The following is a 21564-nucleotide window of genomic DNA, read 5'->3' as shown; positions in this document are numbered from 1 at the left end:
ATAGGCTGTTGCAAGAAGGTATGTGTCTGATAAAGGGAGTGGGTTTAGACAAAGAGAAAATCAAGAAGTATTTCTTTCTCAAAGTAAATGTGCATAAAGACTCAAAGGGCAAGTCCGCAGAGAAAAGCAGCCTTGAGTCACTGCCGAATCAGCAGGAACATCGCTGTCCATGGTCACCATCTGTAAGCCGTGTGCCCAAATGACAGCATCTTGGCTGGCTGGTGTAGTCTTATTTTTTTACTTTTTGTAATAGTGTACTTGTGTTAGCACAGGGTGTTGGTTTAAGTCAGTGATGAGGGAATTCTAACTTCTGAATAACTGGAACAGAGAAATGTTATTTGAAAATAAAAGTAGTATATAAACAGTAAAATAGAATGTGCCCATATTCAAGGTATCTTATAGGTAAATTCTGTAAATAAAATATTTCCCAGAGGATTTAATCTAATGTTACTTACATTGTAGCTTTCATGGAGATTTATAGCAATTACCTAGAGTCAAAGGTCTCTTATCTCTGTTAGAAACCACTTGAAGAAGAGTCAACTTTGTACTTTGAGAGATTTAAGTTCCAAAATATCAAAAATGTCCAGTGATGAATTAAAATCACAGAAATAGGCAATTCTGTCAGCTACACCCAGGATTATAGGGATGTTTTAATACAAAACATTTAGGTTTTATAAAAATATTAAAGATTTATCACTTTCTTCACTAATATACCTGTCAAAAATAAACCCTTCTAAGTTATTTTCAACTTCATTTTAGAGGGAAGGGCTGTTTCTGAGAAATGCAGTTTTCTCTGTTGCCAATAATTTTTTGCTTCTTAAAATGAAGAGAATAGGGTGTATGTTCATGTATCAAATATGAGGCACACAAAGTCATTTTGCCTTGAGCCCATAGGGAGGGGAGAAAAATCCCCGATGTAGCATTCTGTCCAAATGATGAACCACAACTAAGTGAATGAAACATTCACAAAAGTCAAGGCAGCCCAAGGAGCCTCTCTGTTCAATAGAGACAGAGTAAGAGATGGATAGGATGCAACTAAATAATGGCTGGAGTAACACAATGGTTTCAAATCTCAATTGGTCTTTTTTCTGTTATGTTCACTGGAAAATCAGGGCCAAGTGTATCCACCCCCCACCCCCATATAAACATTAGTTTTGTGTGTGGATCTTTCTGCTTTGTCCTTCATGTGGCCTCCAAGGGTGATAAAGCGAGAGTCATCTGATCTACAATGAAGAGAACTGAGAAATGATTCTTAGCAGACCCAGCTGTTCTGAAAGGCAAAAGCTTAGTATATCAAGAGGTCAAATATACAGTAACTGATTTAATAGCATTAAGCACATACCTACATAACTTGGATTACATCTGAAACCAATCTATTTCTTAACTCTTTATTTCCTTACTAAAGTAGGTTTCTTTACATGTTTTGGCTTACATTCTAAGGTTTTCAATGCTAGAACACAAAGGAATGATCCTTTTTGGTATATTTTAGGTAATGTTCTATAAGGCTGTGTCACAAAGTGTTCTTAATATTCTTAATATTTAGCAGACCGATTATCTCAAAAATTTTATTTAAATAGTACTAATACTTTAGAGAAGGCAATTAGGCTTAATTGGGTTACTGTTTAGTATTTGTCATTTAAATAATATTTTTAAAAAATAACTTCATTTTAAGAGGTGAATTTTAAATTTCTCTAAATGGTAATTATTTTCAACCTCAATTTGTTAAATTTTAAGATGTTCAAATAGTATTTTTATTTTTATGATACACTGAATTAAATGACATGGTAATATCCTATACAAATTTTGTTAAAACTTAGGTCAAGTACCAAGGAGTAACATTTACCCCCTATGGGGAAATCATGTTATCAAGTTATAACATATTCTGTGATTCCTCTTCTCCTTTATTTTTTTAAAAATATATTTTATTAATTTTTTACAAAGAGGAAGGGAGAGGGATAGAGAGCCAGAAACATCGATCAGCTGCCTCCTGCACACTCCCCACTGGGGATGTGCCCGCAACCAAGGTACATGCCCTTGACCGGAATCGAACCTGGGACCCTTGAGTCTGCAGGCTGACGCTCTATCCACTGAGCCAAACTGGTTAGGGCATCTTCTCCTTTATTTTGTGATAGCACAAACATGATGATATAAAACAACACCATAGAGAAACAGAATTAATGCTTCAAAATAATTTGGAGGGGATCACATACTGCCCCATAAGAAAATTCTCTTCTTTAAATTCAGTGATTTGCACAGTTCAGTTTAAAAACAACTTCATATTTAAATGTCTATTGAAAATGCATCTGGTATTTTATAAAAAAGGTGTGAAAATTTTAAAAATTTTAAAATATTTTTTCTCTACAATAGAAATAACTATAGAGTATAATAAAAATTCACCCTTGAGATAATAGCTACACAATAAACTTCTGGATAAATTTTTAAAGTTTTAAAAAGAATCTAATTAATACACATCTGGTCCTTAAATGGAACAACTGGTACCTAATTCTACTCACCATTAGATTTAATGAGTTTTAAAATATACAGCTCTACCAAAGGTGCCATTTTCATAAATGCTTTATTAAATCTATCCACAAATGCTAAAAGTATACAGAAACATACATGATATAGAATAAAAGTCAAGATACTTGTCTACATGTTGGCTTATTCATTAAAGGGTCAAGAAGAAATGTATTATTTACATTGAGATTATCTACTGGTGTGTGTAGAAAGTTTAAATTAGCTGCAAGAAATTTTATCTAGACACGCACCTGCCTAGTGCTGTGATCTGGTATTTACTGGGCAGATTAATTACAAACATTTCTTCTGTTCCTTTAAATATGATCAGGCAGATGCAGAAGTTGGTGTTCAGAGTGAATACACTTCTTCTGAATGCCTACAGGATATAAAAGATTATTATTATTAAATCATCAAGAATTAGCTTCCAAATTAACATGCATCGCATACGTGAGATAAGAAATGATTTAAACACCCATTTATCATGTGATTTCATACCTAGTTTAGATACTGGTAATCTCTCATTTGCTTATTTTTGAGCCTTCTAAGCAAGATCCACCTTCAGAAATAATTGTCAATATGACTACTCTGACATAGCACTCCTCACTTTATGTGAATATGGATTTTGACATACTTCTGAGAGTGTTCTAAAACTCCAACAGGGCCTATCGAAAACTCCAAAATTTACATGCCTTTTGTCTATAAGCCTTAAGGGCCTTGCAGCAGGTGTTTCCTCCAACAGCTGCCCCCACCCCCAAAACACAGTATTTACTGACATTCCTATTCACAGTGTGTCCCTCTGGGGACTCCTAGTGGTGGTAGAAGTTTTTCTCTATTTGGCCTTAGGACCCTTGTGTGAAAGGAAGCCTTTAAAGAAAGCTGTCATTGGCAACTGATGGCATATATTCCCATAGGGCATGTGGACCATTCACTCCTGAAATACCCATTTCCTTGATTACATTGGTAGTTATGAAGTAACGCATGATGGGCTGCTATTCTTGAGAGTCTATATATATATTCTTCTTTTTATTTTTTCCCCCAATTTTATTTTATTGTTTAAAGTATTACAGATTGCCCTAATTGGTTTGGCTCAGTGGATAGAGCATCAGCCTGTGGACTCAAGGGTCCCAGGTTTGATTCCAGTCAAGGGCATGTACCTTGGTTGCGGGCACATCCCCAGTAGGGGGAGTGTGGGAGGCAGCTGATCGATGTTTCTCTCTCATCGATGTTTCTAACTCTCTATCCCTCTCCCTTCCTCTCTGTAAAAAATCAATAAAATATATTTTTTTAAAAATAAAGTATTACAGATAGTAGTACATATGTCTCCTTCCCCCCAGCCCGCCCCCTGCATTGACCTTCCCTATATATATTCTTCTTATCCTATAAGATCGGTTGCCAATTAGACAATCAACTTCCACCAACTCTGGTTTGAATCTGGTCTGAACTCCTATAGAAAACTGAATCACTCTAATATCCTTATATGTTATTGATACACAGTTACCAGAACTAATGGTAACACTATAGAAGGAAGGAAGACCAATTTATTAGTTACTATGGGGGAGGCACTAATTATTTTGTACCATACCACAGGTAAATGTTATCAGTCCCATTTTATAATTCAGGTTTAGTGGAAGCAAGTATCTTGTTTAAGGCCACACAGCTAAATAGGTAACAGAGCTGGTGCTGGACATCTAATCCAAACCCTGTTCTCTATGACAATGCCAGTGCCTGTAAAGATGTTTCATCAGCTGACCATGGCTGCTAGGAAAATTGTGTTGAGAAAGATTCTGAGGCCAAATTCAGGATCCAGCAAAAATAAATGCTTTGATCAATGTGAGGTATGTTGTAGCATAAGAGTAGGGAGGGGCACTATGTTATCTCTACACTGCCATACTGTTCTAGAGAGGAATATCTCAGAACACAAATAAAAAGCAACCCAGTGATGCAGTTTATGAGCAGCATTTTGACAGGATTCATTGTTCATACAGTTATTCTTTCTGAAACATTTTGGATTGCTCCTTCACCGGTCCACTTCTGCCTAATGAATAAAGTCTGAACTCAGTAGCCTGGCGGTCACAACTGTCAATGATGGGGCTGGACTCTACCATTCAATTATTCTGATTTTCTGCCTTTTTGTTCACATTTTCTCTGCCTACTATGTTTACACAGCCTGTTAAAATTAGTAACTTTTCATTTTTCAAATGCCAAATTCCTAGTAAAGTGCAAAGTTTCCATTACTAGGGTCTGGCTGGCCCTCTGTCCGCCATAATGTAGAGTGGAATAACTAGAACTGACTTTAAAATCATGAACCCTTACAAGCGACCTCATTAAATCACCCTGAGGTGATCTGTCTGTTGTTTATTACTATACCACTGCTTATTCTTCATTTGGTACTTGGAGAAGAATGTTTATACTTCTCAGTCTGAAGAGGAAGGAACTTCTGTCAACTCTTTTGCTTTCTATACCCCATGAAAGTGACACATTTAAATGGTCAAAGTCCAGAACACTGGTCCACATGTTACTACTAATAGGACATGCCACTACTCTATACAACACTCTTCCCCGCTATTTTGTTTTCCTTTTACTGTCTAGTCTCAAGTCCAAGGGGTCTTGGTGTTCCTAATTAATGTTGAAGAGACCAGCCCATTCTACCTCCTACAAAACATATAAGGCAGGTGTGTGGTCTTCACTGTTGCAGAGGCACATGGACATGGAGTCTATTTAAAGATCCAGCTTTCTTGTCAGGTTCAGGAGAGCACACGGAGTTCCAGATTTAGACTCATGTGGAAGAAGGGAGGTCCCACTTTTGCCTTAGGCACAATCCGTATTAGTGACCCCAAGCTTCTACCAGAGAACCTCCTATATTGGAGATTATCAGTTCCTCCAAAAATCAAGTTGATACTTCAATCCTCTTTGGACTCAATCCTTTTGTGAATTTGCTGTTGCCCAGAACCCTAAAAAGACGAAGGGTCTGAACTTGTAGTACTATCATAGCTTGCCATATATTATTATTTCATGTGTATAATAACATAAATCTGATATTCTTAGCTTGATTACTAGGTTTCACAAGGTTGATATTATACATGGTGCTGTTTATACTAAGCCTCATACTGCTGTTAACGAAGTGATTTACCCACATTATTTCTAGATAAAGCATCCCAGTGTCCCCTACAATATTATCTCACTAGAGGCCCGGTGCACAAATTCATGCACCAGTAGGGTTCCTCAGCCTGGCCTGTGGGATTAGGCCGAAACCGGCTCTCCAACATCCCCTAAGGGGTCCAGGATTGCAAGAGGGGGCAGGCCAGGCCGAGGGACCTCACTGGTATACGATCAGGCAGGGGAGGGACCACAGGAGGGCTCCAGGGCATGTCCAGCCTTCTCAGTCCCGATCAGCTGGACCCCAGCAGCAAGCTAACCTACTGGTTGGAGCATCTGCGCCCTGGTGGTCAGTTCACGTCATAGTGAGTAATTGAGCGGCCTTAGCATATCATTAGCATATTACGCTTTGATTGGTTGAATGGATGACTGGACACTTAGCATATTAGGCTTTTATTATATAGGATTATTTTATAAGACTTCATTTTTTTTAAATCTTTACCTGAGGATATTTTTCCATTGATTTTGAGAGAGAGTGGAAGAGAGGGGGAAAGACAGAAATATCAATGTGAGAGAAACACATTGATTGGTTGCCTCCTATACTTGCCCCTACCCCAACCAGGGCCCAGGCCGGGGAGGAGCCTGCAACTAAGGTATGTGCCCTTGACCGGAATGGAACCTGGGACTCTTCAGTCCGCAGGCCAACGCTCTAACACTGAACCAAATTGGCTCGGGCAAGGCTTCACTTTTTAAAGGCTCTGGGAGTGAATATGTATGGGGTGGTTCCCCTGACTGAGGGCAGAAGCTGATGTGCAGACAGAGAAGTTGGCCACAGTGGCACCACGGATATGATCACTGATAGAGGTTTCCAAGGCATAGGACAAAATCAGATAGTTTAATGCCTTCCCTTAGTCATGCCAGTTGGGCAGCTATGACAAATGCACAAAAGAGCAATGAGAACACAGAAGAGAGGAATCTGAGGAAGCCTCCTATAAGGTGAGTTATAAGCAGGTTTTGAAAGATGGGCAAAATTTTGCCTTAACCAGTTTGGCTCAGTGGATAGAGTTTAAGCCTGTGGACTGAAGGGTCCCAGGTTCCGGTCAGGGCACATACCCAGGTTGTGGGCTCGATACCCAGTGGAGTGTGTGCGGGAGGCAGCTGATCAATGATTCTCTCTCATCATTGATATTTCTATCTCTTCCTCCCTCTCCCTTCCTCTCTGAAATCAATAAAAATATATTTTAAAAAAGTCACTCCTTTAAAAAAAAAAGATGGGCAAAATTTTGACAATGCTGGGGGAAAAGGTATGCCAAATAGAGGAGACAAGAACAATGGTAAAGAAATGAGGAAATGTGTCTGGAGAATGGCAAATAATCTGGAATGACTGAGGCACAATGACAAATTGGAAAGGCACATTGTGGTCAGATCAGGGAGTTTTTAAATTTGGATTTTACGTGACTATGGTAGAGTAATATCTTCTAAAGCATAATTTGTCCAGCAGTAAGACAGGCTATATAGAAAAGGGACCAAAGGGCAGAGAGGCAGGTTACAATGGGGATGATGATAATCTGGAGGAGAGGTAATGAAGAAATAAACGAGTGTAGTGGGCATGGAAAAGAGAAGTAAACATTTTTGGAAGTGATATGACATGGCAGCAGTTTGGATGTGGGAACAAAAAGAGAGACAGAATTTTGAGGTTTTGAGCCTTAACATTAGATGAACACAAACCCTAGGAAGGTAGAATAAAGAACAGTTGAGGGGGGGATGAAATCAGCATATTTGGGGGACAATGTATAGCAGCTGAGATGTGGGTTTATATCAGGAGGAGGATCACAAATAGATTTGGAAATAATATACACTAAGGTAAGAACTATAGTCAAGGAATGGATGAGATCATGAAGAAAGTACCCAAAGAGAAAAGAAAACAGTCAAAAGAACCCAGGGAAATACCTCAAAAGTAAGTCAAGTTTCATTTCACTGTTACTTCTCTTTGTTGCTTCCCACGGAAAAGGAAGTTACCTGGTAGGTCAACCTTAATTCTTTCAAGTTTTTTGAAAGTACTACTCAAATTAAAGACTCAGAAGAACACCCCTAATATGTAATGATCTTTACTAGATTCAATGACCGCAAAGCTATTCTCAGTTCCTCTAAAGGTCACTAATGAGACTGTCACACACTAAATGTGTTTGTTCACTTGTCCAATGTGTAACTGTGAATATGTATTTATGATCACCATCTAATAGTTTTCTGTTGGATTTCCATGGATCAGAAATTTTATAAAAGATTTAACCCTATAATAACGACATGTTTGCATGTGTGCACATATGATATCCTTACTGATTAATAGGATCTAAAACCTTTAACCAGTAGTGAAACCCGACATTCACAGATTACTGCAGTGCAGTGGGCAAGAGTACTGACTGACACCAAACTACACAGGTTAGTTTCCTGCCTGTCTCTTAGGTAATTCTGGAACAAGATACTTAACTTCTTTGTTTCTCAGTTTCCTTACCTATAAAGACAATAACTATATCTACTTCACATAAGTTATTGTGAAGATTAAATGGGATATCTATGAAGAGTTTATACCAGTACCTGGTATACTGAAAGTGCTCAATAAATATTAGCTGTTATTATAAGCTATTATTTGTTGTGTACAACAGAATGAACAATTTAATGAATGAAAGTGACATTTACTATATAAGGTGCTTTGCAGATATTTTAAGAAGAGCTAGTTTGTCAGGAAGCTGATACCAATTATTTGAGATACCATTTCCAAAGAAATGTATTTTCAGAATAGAATAGAATTATTTCATTTTGCATTGTTTCTAAGAGATAGCAGCAACATCTGGTTAGCTTCTAAGAAAATTAATACTGATGCCACTAAGTTTGGGATAATGGTAGTTCTTAATGTGAACCTTCAATTACAGGTATAGTAAACACTAATAACACATCATGACTCATGTTGCTTCTAGCTGGCTAAGTTATAATAAGCTATTTAGAAATATGTCATATTTTACTTGTATTGCTGAATCCACAGGAACTGTTTTAAAGAAAAGGAACAACTAATTAATATGTAATTAATCAATTTAGCACATTTGCAAATTGATAGACTTGTTATATCTTGTTCAGACAGATGTGCCCTATAACTCACCTGTCAGTATCTAGTTAGATATTTCTACTAAAGGTACTCAATTAAGGGTCCTCTTTATATTTACTTAGATATCCTCGCTCTGAATTAAACTTAGCCTGGTCAGATCAACAGTGTTTTCTTAAAATCAGATTCTTAAGTTCTTAATCAAAACCTTAAGTTCTCTAACTCACAGATTTTGTCAAACTTCCCTCCTACTGTTTATCAGAACAGATTAAATATAATCAACTAAAGCTCCAAAGCACATGGCCATATTTTCTTTGTAGACAGTACCAAATTTGCTGTCAATAAAATGTTTCCATCTGAACAAAGCAGTGAAATTTAACAAGGCTAAACTTAATTAGAAAGGTGAAGCATTACCTCAATTTAAAATGGCCTTCAGGAATTCATAGCTGTCAAGTTGACGTAACTCTGTATGAAAGAAAAAAGATTTTTTTCCAGAAAATAATTCAATGCAAGTTGTCACAGTATATGATGCAGAATAAATGCTGAATCAAAATGAAATTAAAATAAAGAGCCCAAACATAAAGTTTTATTTTACATTATAATTAGCAGCTTTGGGGCTATAAATTCTCATTTCAACTGATTTGCCCGACTCTGTTTCAGAATGTATATTTAAAAATTTAGGATGAAAACTGCCAAGAGATTTATTATTATAATGTATGGTTATGGTTTATTACAATTGTCTTTTGTGCTAGCTTCTATGATTCTTGTCTTGTTCATTAGTGTATAGAAGAGTGCCTGGCTCATAGTAGGTATTCAATAAATGTTGAGTGAATGAGGCATTAAGGAGATAGCAATTTGTAAGTATTTGAAAATATTTTGGTAATTCCTTTAAAAAATTCTTAGAGTGCCCATTTGTTTTTATTCATTCACTGAAAATGCACTGTGGACCTTCTATCCGGGCTCTATAGTAGGCTGCGGGGCTACAATATAGAGATGGCTTTTATTTGCGGAGGTCCTCCCCAGAAAGAGCCCTGTAACCACACAATCACAATACACAACACTGTAACGTGATACATTTATAAACATTCAGACAAGCGTTGTAGAAGCCTAGAAGATGAAGCAATTTAGCTTGGAGAGTCTCACAGAGAATGTGGCACCTAAAACTGGCCTTAAAGAATGAGCAGAAGTTTACTAGATGGAGAAGAAAGAAAGAGAAACCCAGGTAGAGAGAGAAGCAGTAGACAGGCCTGGAGTCCCAATTTGTGAATAGCATGAATTAAAATGACTACTTTCCTCCTACGTGAGATCTGAGCTGAAGGAAAAAAATCACCTAACATTTACTTATTACACAAGTTCTGCTTTAAACTATATAATTAGCTATATAACACTATAAATATCTATTATTACATATGTGTTTAAAATATATAAACCACTTAGAGAATTTAACTAGCTTTTTTTTTTGAGGAGCTTTTCTGACTACTCTAAGTTAAAATGGGGAAAAAAGTTCAACTGTCAGGTGACATAAAAGCAATTTCTAATAAATGTGCCAGAATAATTTTTCTCCATCTCAAGAACAGTTAGTCTTCAGTCTGTTCATTACTGTCTTTTTATAGTATTTTTATTTAATAAAACCTATTAAGACTACCATACAAATCTCTTTACTTATGCTTTTATCTTTTAGCTGATCAATTTTTATATTGCTGACATCCCTTCTTCACCATTTGCTCATTTAAAAATTCATAGTATGTGAGCTATGTCTCTGGAGAAAATGTCTATAAAATTTGTTACAGCTGGCAAATGTGTATGAGTCAGTGATAGCACATGACTAAATGCTTCACAGAAAATAAAATTTGTTTCTGTAGTAAGCAGAACTGTTTAAATGTTATTTATTTTTATGTTTCAAAGAAAATATATTGTGAAGTGCTGCATTGATTTAATACGCAACAATGTCTGTGTACACGCTGTAGAAAGAAAATTTATGAAACCTTTGCACAACTCCTTTAATTGAATTTTCCAAATCTCTCACCACACACAAATAATCAATATCTTCTGCAGAGAAAACCAGTCAGAATTATTACAGTCTTTCGTTTCAATTTTGTTGTCATCAGCACATACAGAGCACCTGGATATTTGTAATGTCTGGTAGCAGGTTATTTATACCTCTTAAACACATAATTGCTATTAAATGAATTCAAGTCTATGGTTTAATTTTTTTAAATGATTACTTACTTAAAAGATAAAAATTATCATACTTCTAGTATAATATAAATAAATTTAAATTATGGAAAAAATTCCTTAAAAGGCTGTGAAAAGTAATAAAGCAGTTTTTCCTTAAATCCTAGACAAATATCAAGTAAGCAGTTGAAACGTATCCCCCAAACAGTGCTAAATAATGTAAAAAAGGGCATTATCATTATTACGAGGAAAGGTATAACCCAGGTACAGCTTACATGACAGCTGAACCCTTACAAAGAGCTGAGGATTACAATTGTACATTAATGGATATTTGTGTGACCAAAACTATTATCTCCATTTTCTAAAAATCTTCTGATAAACTTAGAATGTTGAAGCACAAAGGACATTTTTGTTGTTTCTCCTGAAACTCTTAATGTCTAAACATTAAACTTCATTGCTTTTAAAACTGAAGTATTTGTTCGAAAAAGAATATTCTTTAATTGTTAAGATATAACAGAAAAAAACACCCTTTTAGGAGTAAAATTATTTAGCTGATATAATGAATACTTTTTTCAAGACTGTGTGGGAAAAAGAACAACATATTTTTAAGTTGAAAAATACTTCAGTGGGTGGTTAGAATGAAAAGGCAATATCAAACTATTTTATAGTCTTAGAACAGAAAAAGTTTAAAATTTGTCCTGTAGTCCACAAATTTGAAAACTTTAAAATCCTATAACTAAGATGAATTTTACAATGTAAGAGACAGTTAAGTTAGCTAAAGAAAACAGAAACATTATAGTCTGTGCTTTTCTTTTTAAGGCTAGCAATAGAAATGCTGAAATATTTTGTATTACAAACAGCTGAAACAAGCAACTTTTTTGAACAATAGAAAGTTCAGATGGTTAACATTTCATTTAAAATATGCATACTACAACCTACACAATTATTCTCAAAAATAATAAAATATGTTTTGGACTGAAGTTAAGTGTCTAGATTTCATATCTTGGCAACTGCTCTATAATTTGCTTACATTCTTTTCAAAAACATTTTGTTTATTGGAAGTAGTAGACACAGACAAACAATGATGGCATTTTCTAATATCTCCAGAAAAAATGAAAATACTAAGTACTATATAATGCCATCTATTGACTTAGGGATATTTGTTCAAGTTGTTTTAAGTTGAGGATGATTATGTAAAGTAAATTTTATGCCTTACCATGTGATGATAATGTGACATTCCATCTCTATCAACCCATTGAATGGTCATGTTTTAAATGTTCAGCATAACAAATTAAAAATAATTATGAAAATTCACATCCAAATGTAATAGAAAAAGAACCTTTCATTTCATTATTTTTCTAATAGTCATAAAGCCAATATTATTAAGGAAAGTGAAGTTAGGCTTACTTCCTAAGTAACTTAAAAGAAGCCTTCCTTTGTTTAAGAAATTTGTAGTTAGCAAACTATAAAAAACCTAGAGTGTATTATACACTCAATCAAGGCATCCCCTTATTTGAAAACTATAAAAATCTCAGTGTACTCTTTTCAATTTTTTTGAATAAGTTATATAAAGTTTTAAGAATCGGTGTCAGATGTCTATTTATTTAAAGCATTAGTGTTATTTTTACAAGTATACTCCTGTGCGTGTAAAAAAGACTGCAACTGACGCTAAACAAGCCAGCAATGAAATTTAAAGAATATACAACTAAGGGACCAATTTGAAGGGTCCACTACAGCATTAGTCTTGGAATTCTCCTGGTATTGTCTACTTTAACTATTCTAAGAAAATTTTATAAGAATCTGAAGGACATTCCTCTTCTTTTTTAAAAATATATTTTTATTGATTTCAGAGAGAACTGGAGAGGGAGAGAGAGATAAGAAACATTAAGGATGAAAGAAAATCATTGATCGGCTGCCTCCTGCACATCCCCTACTGGGGATTGAGCCCACAACCCAGGCATGTTCTCTGACCAGAATAGAACCGTGATCTCCCGGTTCATGGGTTGACGCTCAACCACTGAGCCACACTGGCCGGGCTGAAGGACATTCTTTTGATAATGAAACAAGTATTTGTTTATTCTCATTTCATAATTACCTAATAAAAGAAATCTAACACATATTACAGGGCTGGATTTTTATATTATATATCTCCTAACTATATACTTTCCAACATTATGAAGATATACAAAACATTTTTAAATTTAGACAATTCTAGGTAACAGCATACCAAAAGAAAAAAGTAGAAATTTCTATAAGATGTTCAAGGCCAGGTCTCCAAATAAGAAACATATAAACAAACTAGTTTGAGATATTGGACAAAACTAACAAAGTCCTCTTAAAATGAATGTATGAATAGAAAGAGTTTAAAGTTATTAGCTTAGCAAAAAATTCACATATATATGTGCATGTCTTGCTGCACATCAACTTTAACCAAAAAAATAAAACAAAACAAAATATGCCACCAAAATAAAAATCCTATATAATAAAAGCCCAATATGCAAATTGTCCCCTTGGGTGGTCATTCGACCAGGAGACCGGGAGTTTGACCGCTCGCTATAACATGCACTGACCACCAGGGGGTGGTGTGGAACGTGACGGGTGTTGTCAACTCGCTGCAACTTCTTGCCAGCTACCTGGGGCGGGTGTGATGGGGAAGGAGGTGCAGTGAGAATGCAGGGTATCCGCCAAGTTCGCTCTCACTCCTCCTGCTACCCTCCCCTGGGATGCCAGGGCTCATGTGCTGGGGAAGCCCCTGTGCTCAGGTGCTGGGAGCCTGTGAGGAGCCCGCCCCACACCCACGTGGCCTCTTCCAGGTGAGCTGGGCAGCAGCCACCAGGACCGCAGGGGCCAGGTCAGGCTCCCTGTGGGTTCATGCAGGAGCTGGTCGGTGAGGCTGGCCGGGAGAGAGCATGCTGCCCACCCAGCTTCTGTGCGGTGCCGCTGGGCGACCCAGAGGCCCACAGTATGCCCCAGCCTGCAGCGTCTGGCCATGCTCACCACATCTCTGTGTGGGGACTCGGGCACCATGCCTCAGGCGTAAGAGGCCTCATGGGGGCCCGGGGGCCCAGAGGTCAACTGGGACCTGCCCTTCCATGCCAGATGCTAGCGCTTTGATCGCCAGCCATGCCTAGGGACCGCACCCGTTCACCGATTTTGTGCACCAGGCCTCTAGTATACACATAATACTAGGAACCACATAAAGAGAAAAAAAGAAAAGCACCCAGTAAAAATATATAGCTCAGCCCTGGCCAGTTAGCTCAGTTGGTTAGAGCGTCATCCCAATATGCCATGGTTGTGGGTTTGATCCCTGGTCAGGGCACCTACAAGAATCAACCAATAAATGCATAAGTAAGTAGAACCACAAATAGATGTTCTCTCTCTCCCCCACCTTCCTCTCTAAAATAAATTAATTAAAAAATATATTTCAAACTCAAATTATAAAGAAAATAAACTTCAGTCTTATTTTTCAGGCATTACTTCAAAATAGTTGAAGAGTTACTGAAGGTTTGAATACCTTGGGAAATATAAGGAGCTAATGTAGTTCTTGCCAAGAAACTGAAATGAAAGATGACATATATTCTAGTATATACAATATATATTAAAATATAACGTATGTTATGTACATACTAACTCAATTTTCATTTAAACCACAACAAAAAATCAATGCTTATTAGAAATTTAAAAACACGATTTAATGATACAATCCTCTCTATGCATGAAGAAATACTTAGTCCTTAGGGAAAACTTGGTAATGGCTAAATCAGTTTTAATGCCTAAAATATTAGAAAACAGATTTAAGACCGATCATGCATAAACACACAAAGAATCAGTATATACTGGATAACTGAAAGGCAAGAATTATTTAACACATGGAAATAACTTTAATGTCTTAATAAATGTTTAGGGAAGGAAACAATTCTTTTGGAAAATTTTCTCCATTAATTATCAGCAGTGAAAATTCACTTATTTATTCTATAATTTTCCCTACCTCATTTTCCAAAACTGTTGGCAAAAGCCAAGTATATAAAGCCTAATTTTAATTAGTCCCAGGAAATCACAGATTTAAAAGAAAATCACACAATTGGCATAGAATATATAGAGTCAAGATTTCTTCTAACTGGGAAATAATAAATGTTCCAATTTCCTATTATAATTCTCTAAAACTTGTCACGTTTAGAGAGAACGAAACCACTGAAACCCATATATCAAGTTCTCCAGGCAGGAGAAAAGAAATCTCAAGCCTTTTAAGAAAAGGGTTACCATCATGTTCTTAAATGCTTGGGATCACAATGAAGTTAGCTGCTCAACTGAATAGCTCAGGAAGCCTGCTCAGCTCCCTTCCCACAGGGGTTCTGGAGGAGGGGTTCTGCTGGCCTGCTGTGACTGAGCTGGAACCCACCAGCAGGGAATCCTAGTACTTTCCACTGCAAAGTCATCACCAGCTGTTAGAGATCCTAAAACACAGTCTAACAGAATAGATTGGCTGAACCAGTTTCAATTATGCTTCATGTCTGAATCTGAAAGCTGGGATGACTGGATGATTTGATTTGTTTTAGGAAGAGGCAATATGGAATAATGAAAAGATCATACTTTTTGAGATCAGACTGGTCTTTAGTTGAAATCCTTTCTCTGACACTTAAGTAGCAGTGTTTGGACAAGTTACTTAACATTTTCTGTGACCTTGTTCCTTATCTGTAATGGCAATAATAGCAGCTATCTTACAGAGCTGCTGTGAGGATAATAATCATAGTAATTATTGGTCCTCAATAGTCATCATTGGTACTCAAAAATGATAGATTAAAACATGGCCTACCCACGCATTTCAAGGCCTACCTCTAGTTTTTAGTAGAGATTGCTAAATGGCATTCATGTTAGTGATATTAAAATGATGCCTCTTAAGCTGGTTAAAAGGTTTTAATATTTAACAGCCCATGATTATTTTGCTTACTGAGGTTGGATGTGCATGTGTTATGGGAACTTAAAACCTACTAATTTAATTACCTATACTGTTAAATGCTCAGAAGCATAAGAGTTAACAGTAGATTCAACATCATTAATGATCTGAAAGTTTTCAGAACACTGGTTACAAAGTAACTTTATGCTTTGCGTCTCCTTCTAATTCACCATTAAAACCTGCTATATATTAATGCATTGTTGCCCCATTTATCTGGATTCTCAAAAAAGAACTTTTAATAAAACTACAAATCTTAAACTGAAACTTATATTTCAAAAGATATTTTAAAAGTTCAGTCATCAGTGAAGTTGAGCTCATCAGACCTGGTCTTCTGCTAAATGCAATATAAAATTTTTCAAAGAAGATTCCTGGTCTTTTAAGAGTACACTAAAAGACTCATAATGATTGGTTTTAAATGGTAAAATGAGATGAAAGGATTCTTTTTATATAATAAATTAAAATACAACTTTTTACCTTTGTTAGAAAGTTCTGAACTCTTCTTTTCAAACAGTTTTTGTTTTATTACTTTTGTCACTAGAAGGAAAAAAATGTTAAGAATTAACATGGAACGTGAATAATTTCTCATGTTGGACTAAACAACTTCATGAAAAAAATTCAAAGTAATACATATGCATAGGTAGCAAATACAAAATGCAGTACTTTATCATACTACAGTAGGTCCTTGGGTTACGTCGGAGATCCGTTCCTACGGCGCGACATAACGTGATTTTCGCCATAAGTCGGAACCCACCTTCATAAGCACCTACGTCCCTCACATGGAGCACATACACAGCAGTAATGAAGTCTAACAGTAAAAAAATTTTTAAAAAAGATAACAATTCTTGACCTTTACTTTTGGGAAATAAATAATAAAAAACATAAAGTACATATGTACATACGTCGAAATGACGGAACTTTTTTTTTTATAAATAAATGGGAGATGGCGACGTAACCACAAAACTACAGAATCCGAGGTAACCTGAGAACTGTCTGTATATTAAAGAATGAGCACCACATAAAAAAAAACTCCAATTACAGTTTTGAAGGTACATTCTTTCCCTTTACATTAAAGAGGAATCCCTGAAATAACATATCCTGGGGTAAAAGATATGTGGCTTCTTATTCTTTAAATACTATTTCTATCACATTTCCAGTAGTGAAATATATAAAGAAGTCTATCAATGAGTGGATAAAAAAGCTGTGGTATATTTATACCATGGAATACTATGCAGTGGTAAAAAAGAAGAATCTCTTAGCCTTTGAGACAGCATGCAGGGACCGTAAGTGCAATAAGCCAGTCAGAGAAAGACAAGTATCACATGATCTCACTCACATGTGAAATCTAATTAACAAAATACACTGATGAACGGAGTGGATCCAGAGACATGGAAGCATGGACCAGAGTGTGGAATCTCAGATGGAAGGTGGGAGAGGATGGATAGGTGGGAGGTGATTAACCAAAGAACTTGCATGTACATATGTATAACCCATGGACACAGAAAATAGGGTGGTGAAAGCCTGGGGTGGGGGTGGGCTAGAGGAGGCCAATGGGGGGAAAAAGGGAATATATATGTAACACTTTCAAAAATAAAGATAAAAAGAAAGAATATTGGAAAAAAAATAAAGAAGTCTTTTAAATTTGGGAGAATTAATAGGCTTATCTCTAAATAGGCTTTATGGTTAAAGTTGAAAATATTAAAATACTTATCTAAGCTTACAAACAAGGAATGGAGAGACACCATTGTAAACTCATAGTCTTCTTACTTAGTTCTTTTGTTTTCTTCATTTCTCTTTTTAAGAAACATGGTCCATAAGAGATACCAATGAGATTTTGAAGCTTTCTACTGTCCTTCAAAGCCTAAAAGAAAGTCATTTTAAATGAGTTAAGTAAGTTCTCTTCAAATATAGTATTACTGACAACTCTAATGAAAATATTGTTTCCTTCATCTGAAAAACTTAAACTCTATGGTAGGAAATTTTCTGGTAGGTCAACTATATTATGAGTCTTAAAATGCTTGCATAAAAATAATTTATTAATTAAAAAGATTAAACATAATCTACAAATTTACTTTTACATGTGAAAAAGATAGGTATTACTAAAATATTATAGTTTATTAATGTTCATAAAAGAAAGGAAACCGCCATGAAAAGTAAATTAAACATATCCCCTGCAAACTCTTTCCTGAATGGGATTCTCCAATCTGGGGCTTTTCTCCTATTCTCTGTTTTCAAATGGGATAGTAGAATTATGAAATATTATATGCCATATGTGCCAATATATTGGACAATCTGGACTAAGTGGAAAATTCCTAGAAACATACACTTTTCCAAAACTGAAACAGGAAGAATTAGAGAATCTATATAGACAGGTTACAACTAGTGAAACCGAAGCAGTCATCACCAATCTGTATTCCCATCAAAAGTAAAAAAACAAACAAACCAACAACAACAAAAAAACACTACAAAGAAAGAAAATTATAGGCCAATATCCCTGATGAACATAGAAGATAAAATCCTCTACAAAACATTAGTAAACTGGATCCAGCAATACATTAAAAAGTGCATACACCATAATCAAATGGGATTTATTTCTGGGATGCAAGGTTGGTTCAATATCTGCAAATCAATAAATGTGATACATCACATAAACAAAATGAAGGATAAAAATCACATGATCATATCATATCAATAGAGTAAAAAAAAAGCATTTGATAAAATCTAGCATCCATTTATGATAAAAACACTCAGCAAGGTGGGAACAGAGGGAACACATACCTCATCATAATAAAGGCAACATGACAAACCAACAGCCAACATCATATTCAATGGGCAAAAACTAAAAGCATTTCCCTTAAGATGGGGAACAAGACAGGGATGTCCTCTTTCATCACTCTATTCAACATAGTACTGGAAATCTTAGCCACAGCAGTCAGACAAGAAGAAGAAATAAAAGAAGGAAGAATTAAAACTGGCTTCTTTAATTTCCTTTTCAAACTGTTCTGCATGTACACTGAAATACAACTGACTTTTGTGTGTTGATCTTATACCCTGTAATTTTGCTGAGTTTATTATATCTAGTATCTTCTTGTGAATTCTTTGGGATGACCTATATATAGGATCATGTCCTTTGCAAATAGAGTTTTATTTCTTCCTTTCCAATTGCTACTTGAAAGCTCACTGATATAGGAGCTATTCTCTCTTTTTTTTTTCTTTAAAACTTGAAATTTATTTCAGTTTTTGTGCAATGATACAAAATTACATCAAGTGGCATTCATAAAAGCTCAGTTAAACATTAGGTACTAAAATATACTTATTAGACCAAATAAGCTTTAAAAAAATTAGAGTTAAGTTACAAAAGCTGAAAATATAAAAAAATGCAAAAACAGTGGCAATCTACTAATTGGGTAAACAAAAAAAAAGGGAAACAATGTCAACAATCAATCATTTATCTAACACGGTAGATTTCTGAATTAAAGGAATATCTATCAGAGTGTGAGGAGGCTGGTTGTGTTGGCAGCTTGAAACTACTCAGTTAAAACTGTCATTACTCACAGAGGACATAATACTGTATGTGGGGAACCCTAAAGATTCCACCAAAATACTACTGGAATGAGAAATGAATTCAGTGAAGTAGCAGAATATAAAATAAATATCCAGCTCAGACATGACCCTTTAACAGAGGAGTTTCTAACTTGGGATATTTAGGAAATTCACATGTGGCTTGTGGAACTAGCTGAGTTGAAATTCAGTCTTGGCACTGGATATAGTTAAATTAAACCTGAAAATCTCTTCCCAGGATCCTTACTTAAGCAAGGCCATGCCAAACACAACCTTCCTTGCAAGAGTTTTCAGCAAATAGCTGTGCATAGGAGTTATTCTGAAAAAATGTGAGCTGTAAGTAAATTGATAGGTTCAGAAAAAGAAAGAAGAAAAAAAAACTATAAAAAGTTAGATTAAGTGGAGCTGTTTTAGGGGGAAAGCAGCAGGTAATTCTGGCTTGCTTACATGGTATCACTCTTGTCCAAAAACATTTCCTCCTTCATTGCCTCTTTTCACTTCTAAGTTTGTTATACTTCATACTATTGTATTAGATAGTCATTTGGTTTAGCAGTTAAGTGCTTTCAAATACAAGATTATATATGATTCAGAAAGTCTTAATTGCCATCGGCTTTCCTGTATGTCCTTTTGTACAAATTGAGATTTTTAAAAAAATACAAGTGGTTTTTAAAAATTTATTTCTAGACAGATAAGAAGGGAGAGGGAGAGAGAGATAGAAACATTAATGAGAGAGAAATATCAACATCAAACGGCTGCATCCTGCACACCCCCCACTGGGCATCAAGCCTACAACCCAGACATGTGTCCTGACTAACTGGGAATCAAACCGGTGACCTCTTGGTGCATGGGTCGGCGATAAACCACTGGGCAACACTGGCTGGGCCTGAGGTTGTTTTTTTTACTCTGTACCTAAATTGTTTATTTTTAAATATAGTAAGTTAAAAATGTTTTTCTCACTATGACCTGCCCAGTTAGGAATTTATGATCAGATCAACCTGTAAGGTTACTTTCAGTCAGATTTATTACAGAGCCCCTTTTTCCTACAAGATGTAGTTGGCTTATTCCATTCTCCACTATACCAGTTTGAGAACACGAATAGACCATCATCTCCTTATTTACCTAGATCTAAGCCTATGAATCAGTGTTACAAGGTGATTTTTTTAAAATAAAAAAGTTTTATGGCTTTAATATATTCCAGTGTGAAAAAGATACAAAGGCACTCTCAAAGAAAACTTCACTTGCAATCCTACTTCTCGAACATATCTCTAGTTAGCATTTTAACATTCTGAAAAAATCCTTAGTTTTTTTTTTTAAAAAAACATTTCTATAACTTTATATCATACTTCCTTTCTTTATATAACATTACATATATATAATTTTGGGCACATCATCCATGGCTATAATTTTGAAGGCTATAATTTGGGGTCATTTACAGTTTTTTTTAATTGAAATATATTTGACATGTGTAAATTTAAAGTATACAACATGTTAATTTGATAGATTTATATGTTTTAACTAGAGACCAGGTACACGGATTTGTGCACTGGTGGGGGTCCCTAGGCCTAGCCTGTGGGCATCGACTGAAACCAGCAGTCCTACAGCCCCTGAGGGATGTAGTAGTGCCAAAGCGGCAGGCAGCCAGGGAGGAGCCTGAGCCTGGGCTGGCGCTGCACTGCACTGCACCGCTCCTGCTCATCCCAGTCCTGCTGGGCCGACTGCTGCCAACACTCGGTAGGCTCGCTGCTGCTCCGCTGCAGTCTCTGCGCCCGTCCTAGGGCAATACTGGCACGCCCATGACCAAGAAGTGGCTGCGGGCTCACGCCCAGTCAGTCCCGATGTGGGCCCCAGTCTGGATGGGGGAGGGGTGCACAGGGGGAGTCTCCACGGGATAGGCTTGGGCCACCGCAGCTGTGCTCGCCAGCCATGAGCCCAGCGTCTGGCACCTGTTAGTCAGCTGAGCAGCGCTCTCACTGTGGGAGTGTACTGACCATCAGGGGGCAGCTCCTGCATTGAGCATCTGCCCCCTGGTGGTCAGTGCACGTCATAGCTACTGGACAACCAGTTGGTCAACCAGTCACTTAGGCTTTTATATATGTAGATAAGATTGCCATTGTAGTGATAATTAGCACCTCTATCATCCAATAAAAGCCTAATATGCTAAGTGTCC

General features: G+C 36.3%; 1 protein-coding gene across 1 annotated transcript in view; it reads right to left on the bottom strand.

Moving 5' to 3' along the window:
* Positions 1 to 2556: 2556 nt before the first annotated feature.
* The window catches only part of ITGB3BP (integrin beta 3 binding protein (beta3-endonexin)), a 65423-nt gene continuing 46415 nt past the window's right edge, over positions 2557 to 21564 (bottom strand). Inside the window, exons 6-10 of the mRNA XM_005878074.2 lie at positions 18615 to 18731; positions 17604 to 17697; positions 16314 to 16373; positions 9125 to 9175; positions 2557 to 2893 (exon numbers count right to left, since the gene is read on the bottom strand). Coding sequence (XP_005878136.2) covers positions 9126 to 9175; positions 16314 to 16373; positions 17604 to 17697; positions 18615 to 18731 — 321 coding nt within the window. The 3' untranslated portion in view covers positions 2557 to 2893; position 9125. The remainder of the gene's footprint in view (positions 2894 to 9124; positions 9176 to 16313; positions 16374 to 17603; positions 17698 to 18614; positions 18732 to 21564) is intronic.

The sequence above is a fragment of the Myotis brandtii genome, unplaced genomic scaffold, assembly GCF_000412655.1.
Source record: "Myotis brandtii unplaced genomic scaffold, ASM41265v1 scaffold540, whole genome shotgun sequence".
Taxonomy (NCBI): domain Eukaryota; kingdom Metazoa; phylum Chordata; class Mammalia; order Chiroptera; family Vespertilionidae; genus Myotis; species Myotis brandtii.
This window is presented reverse-complemented; position numbering and strand designations above follow the sequence as displayed.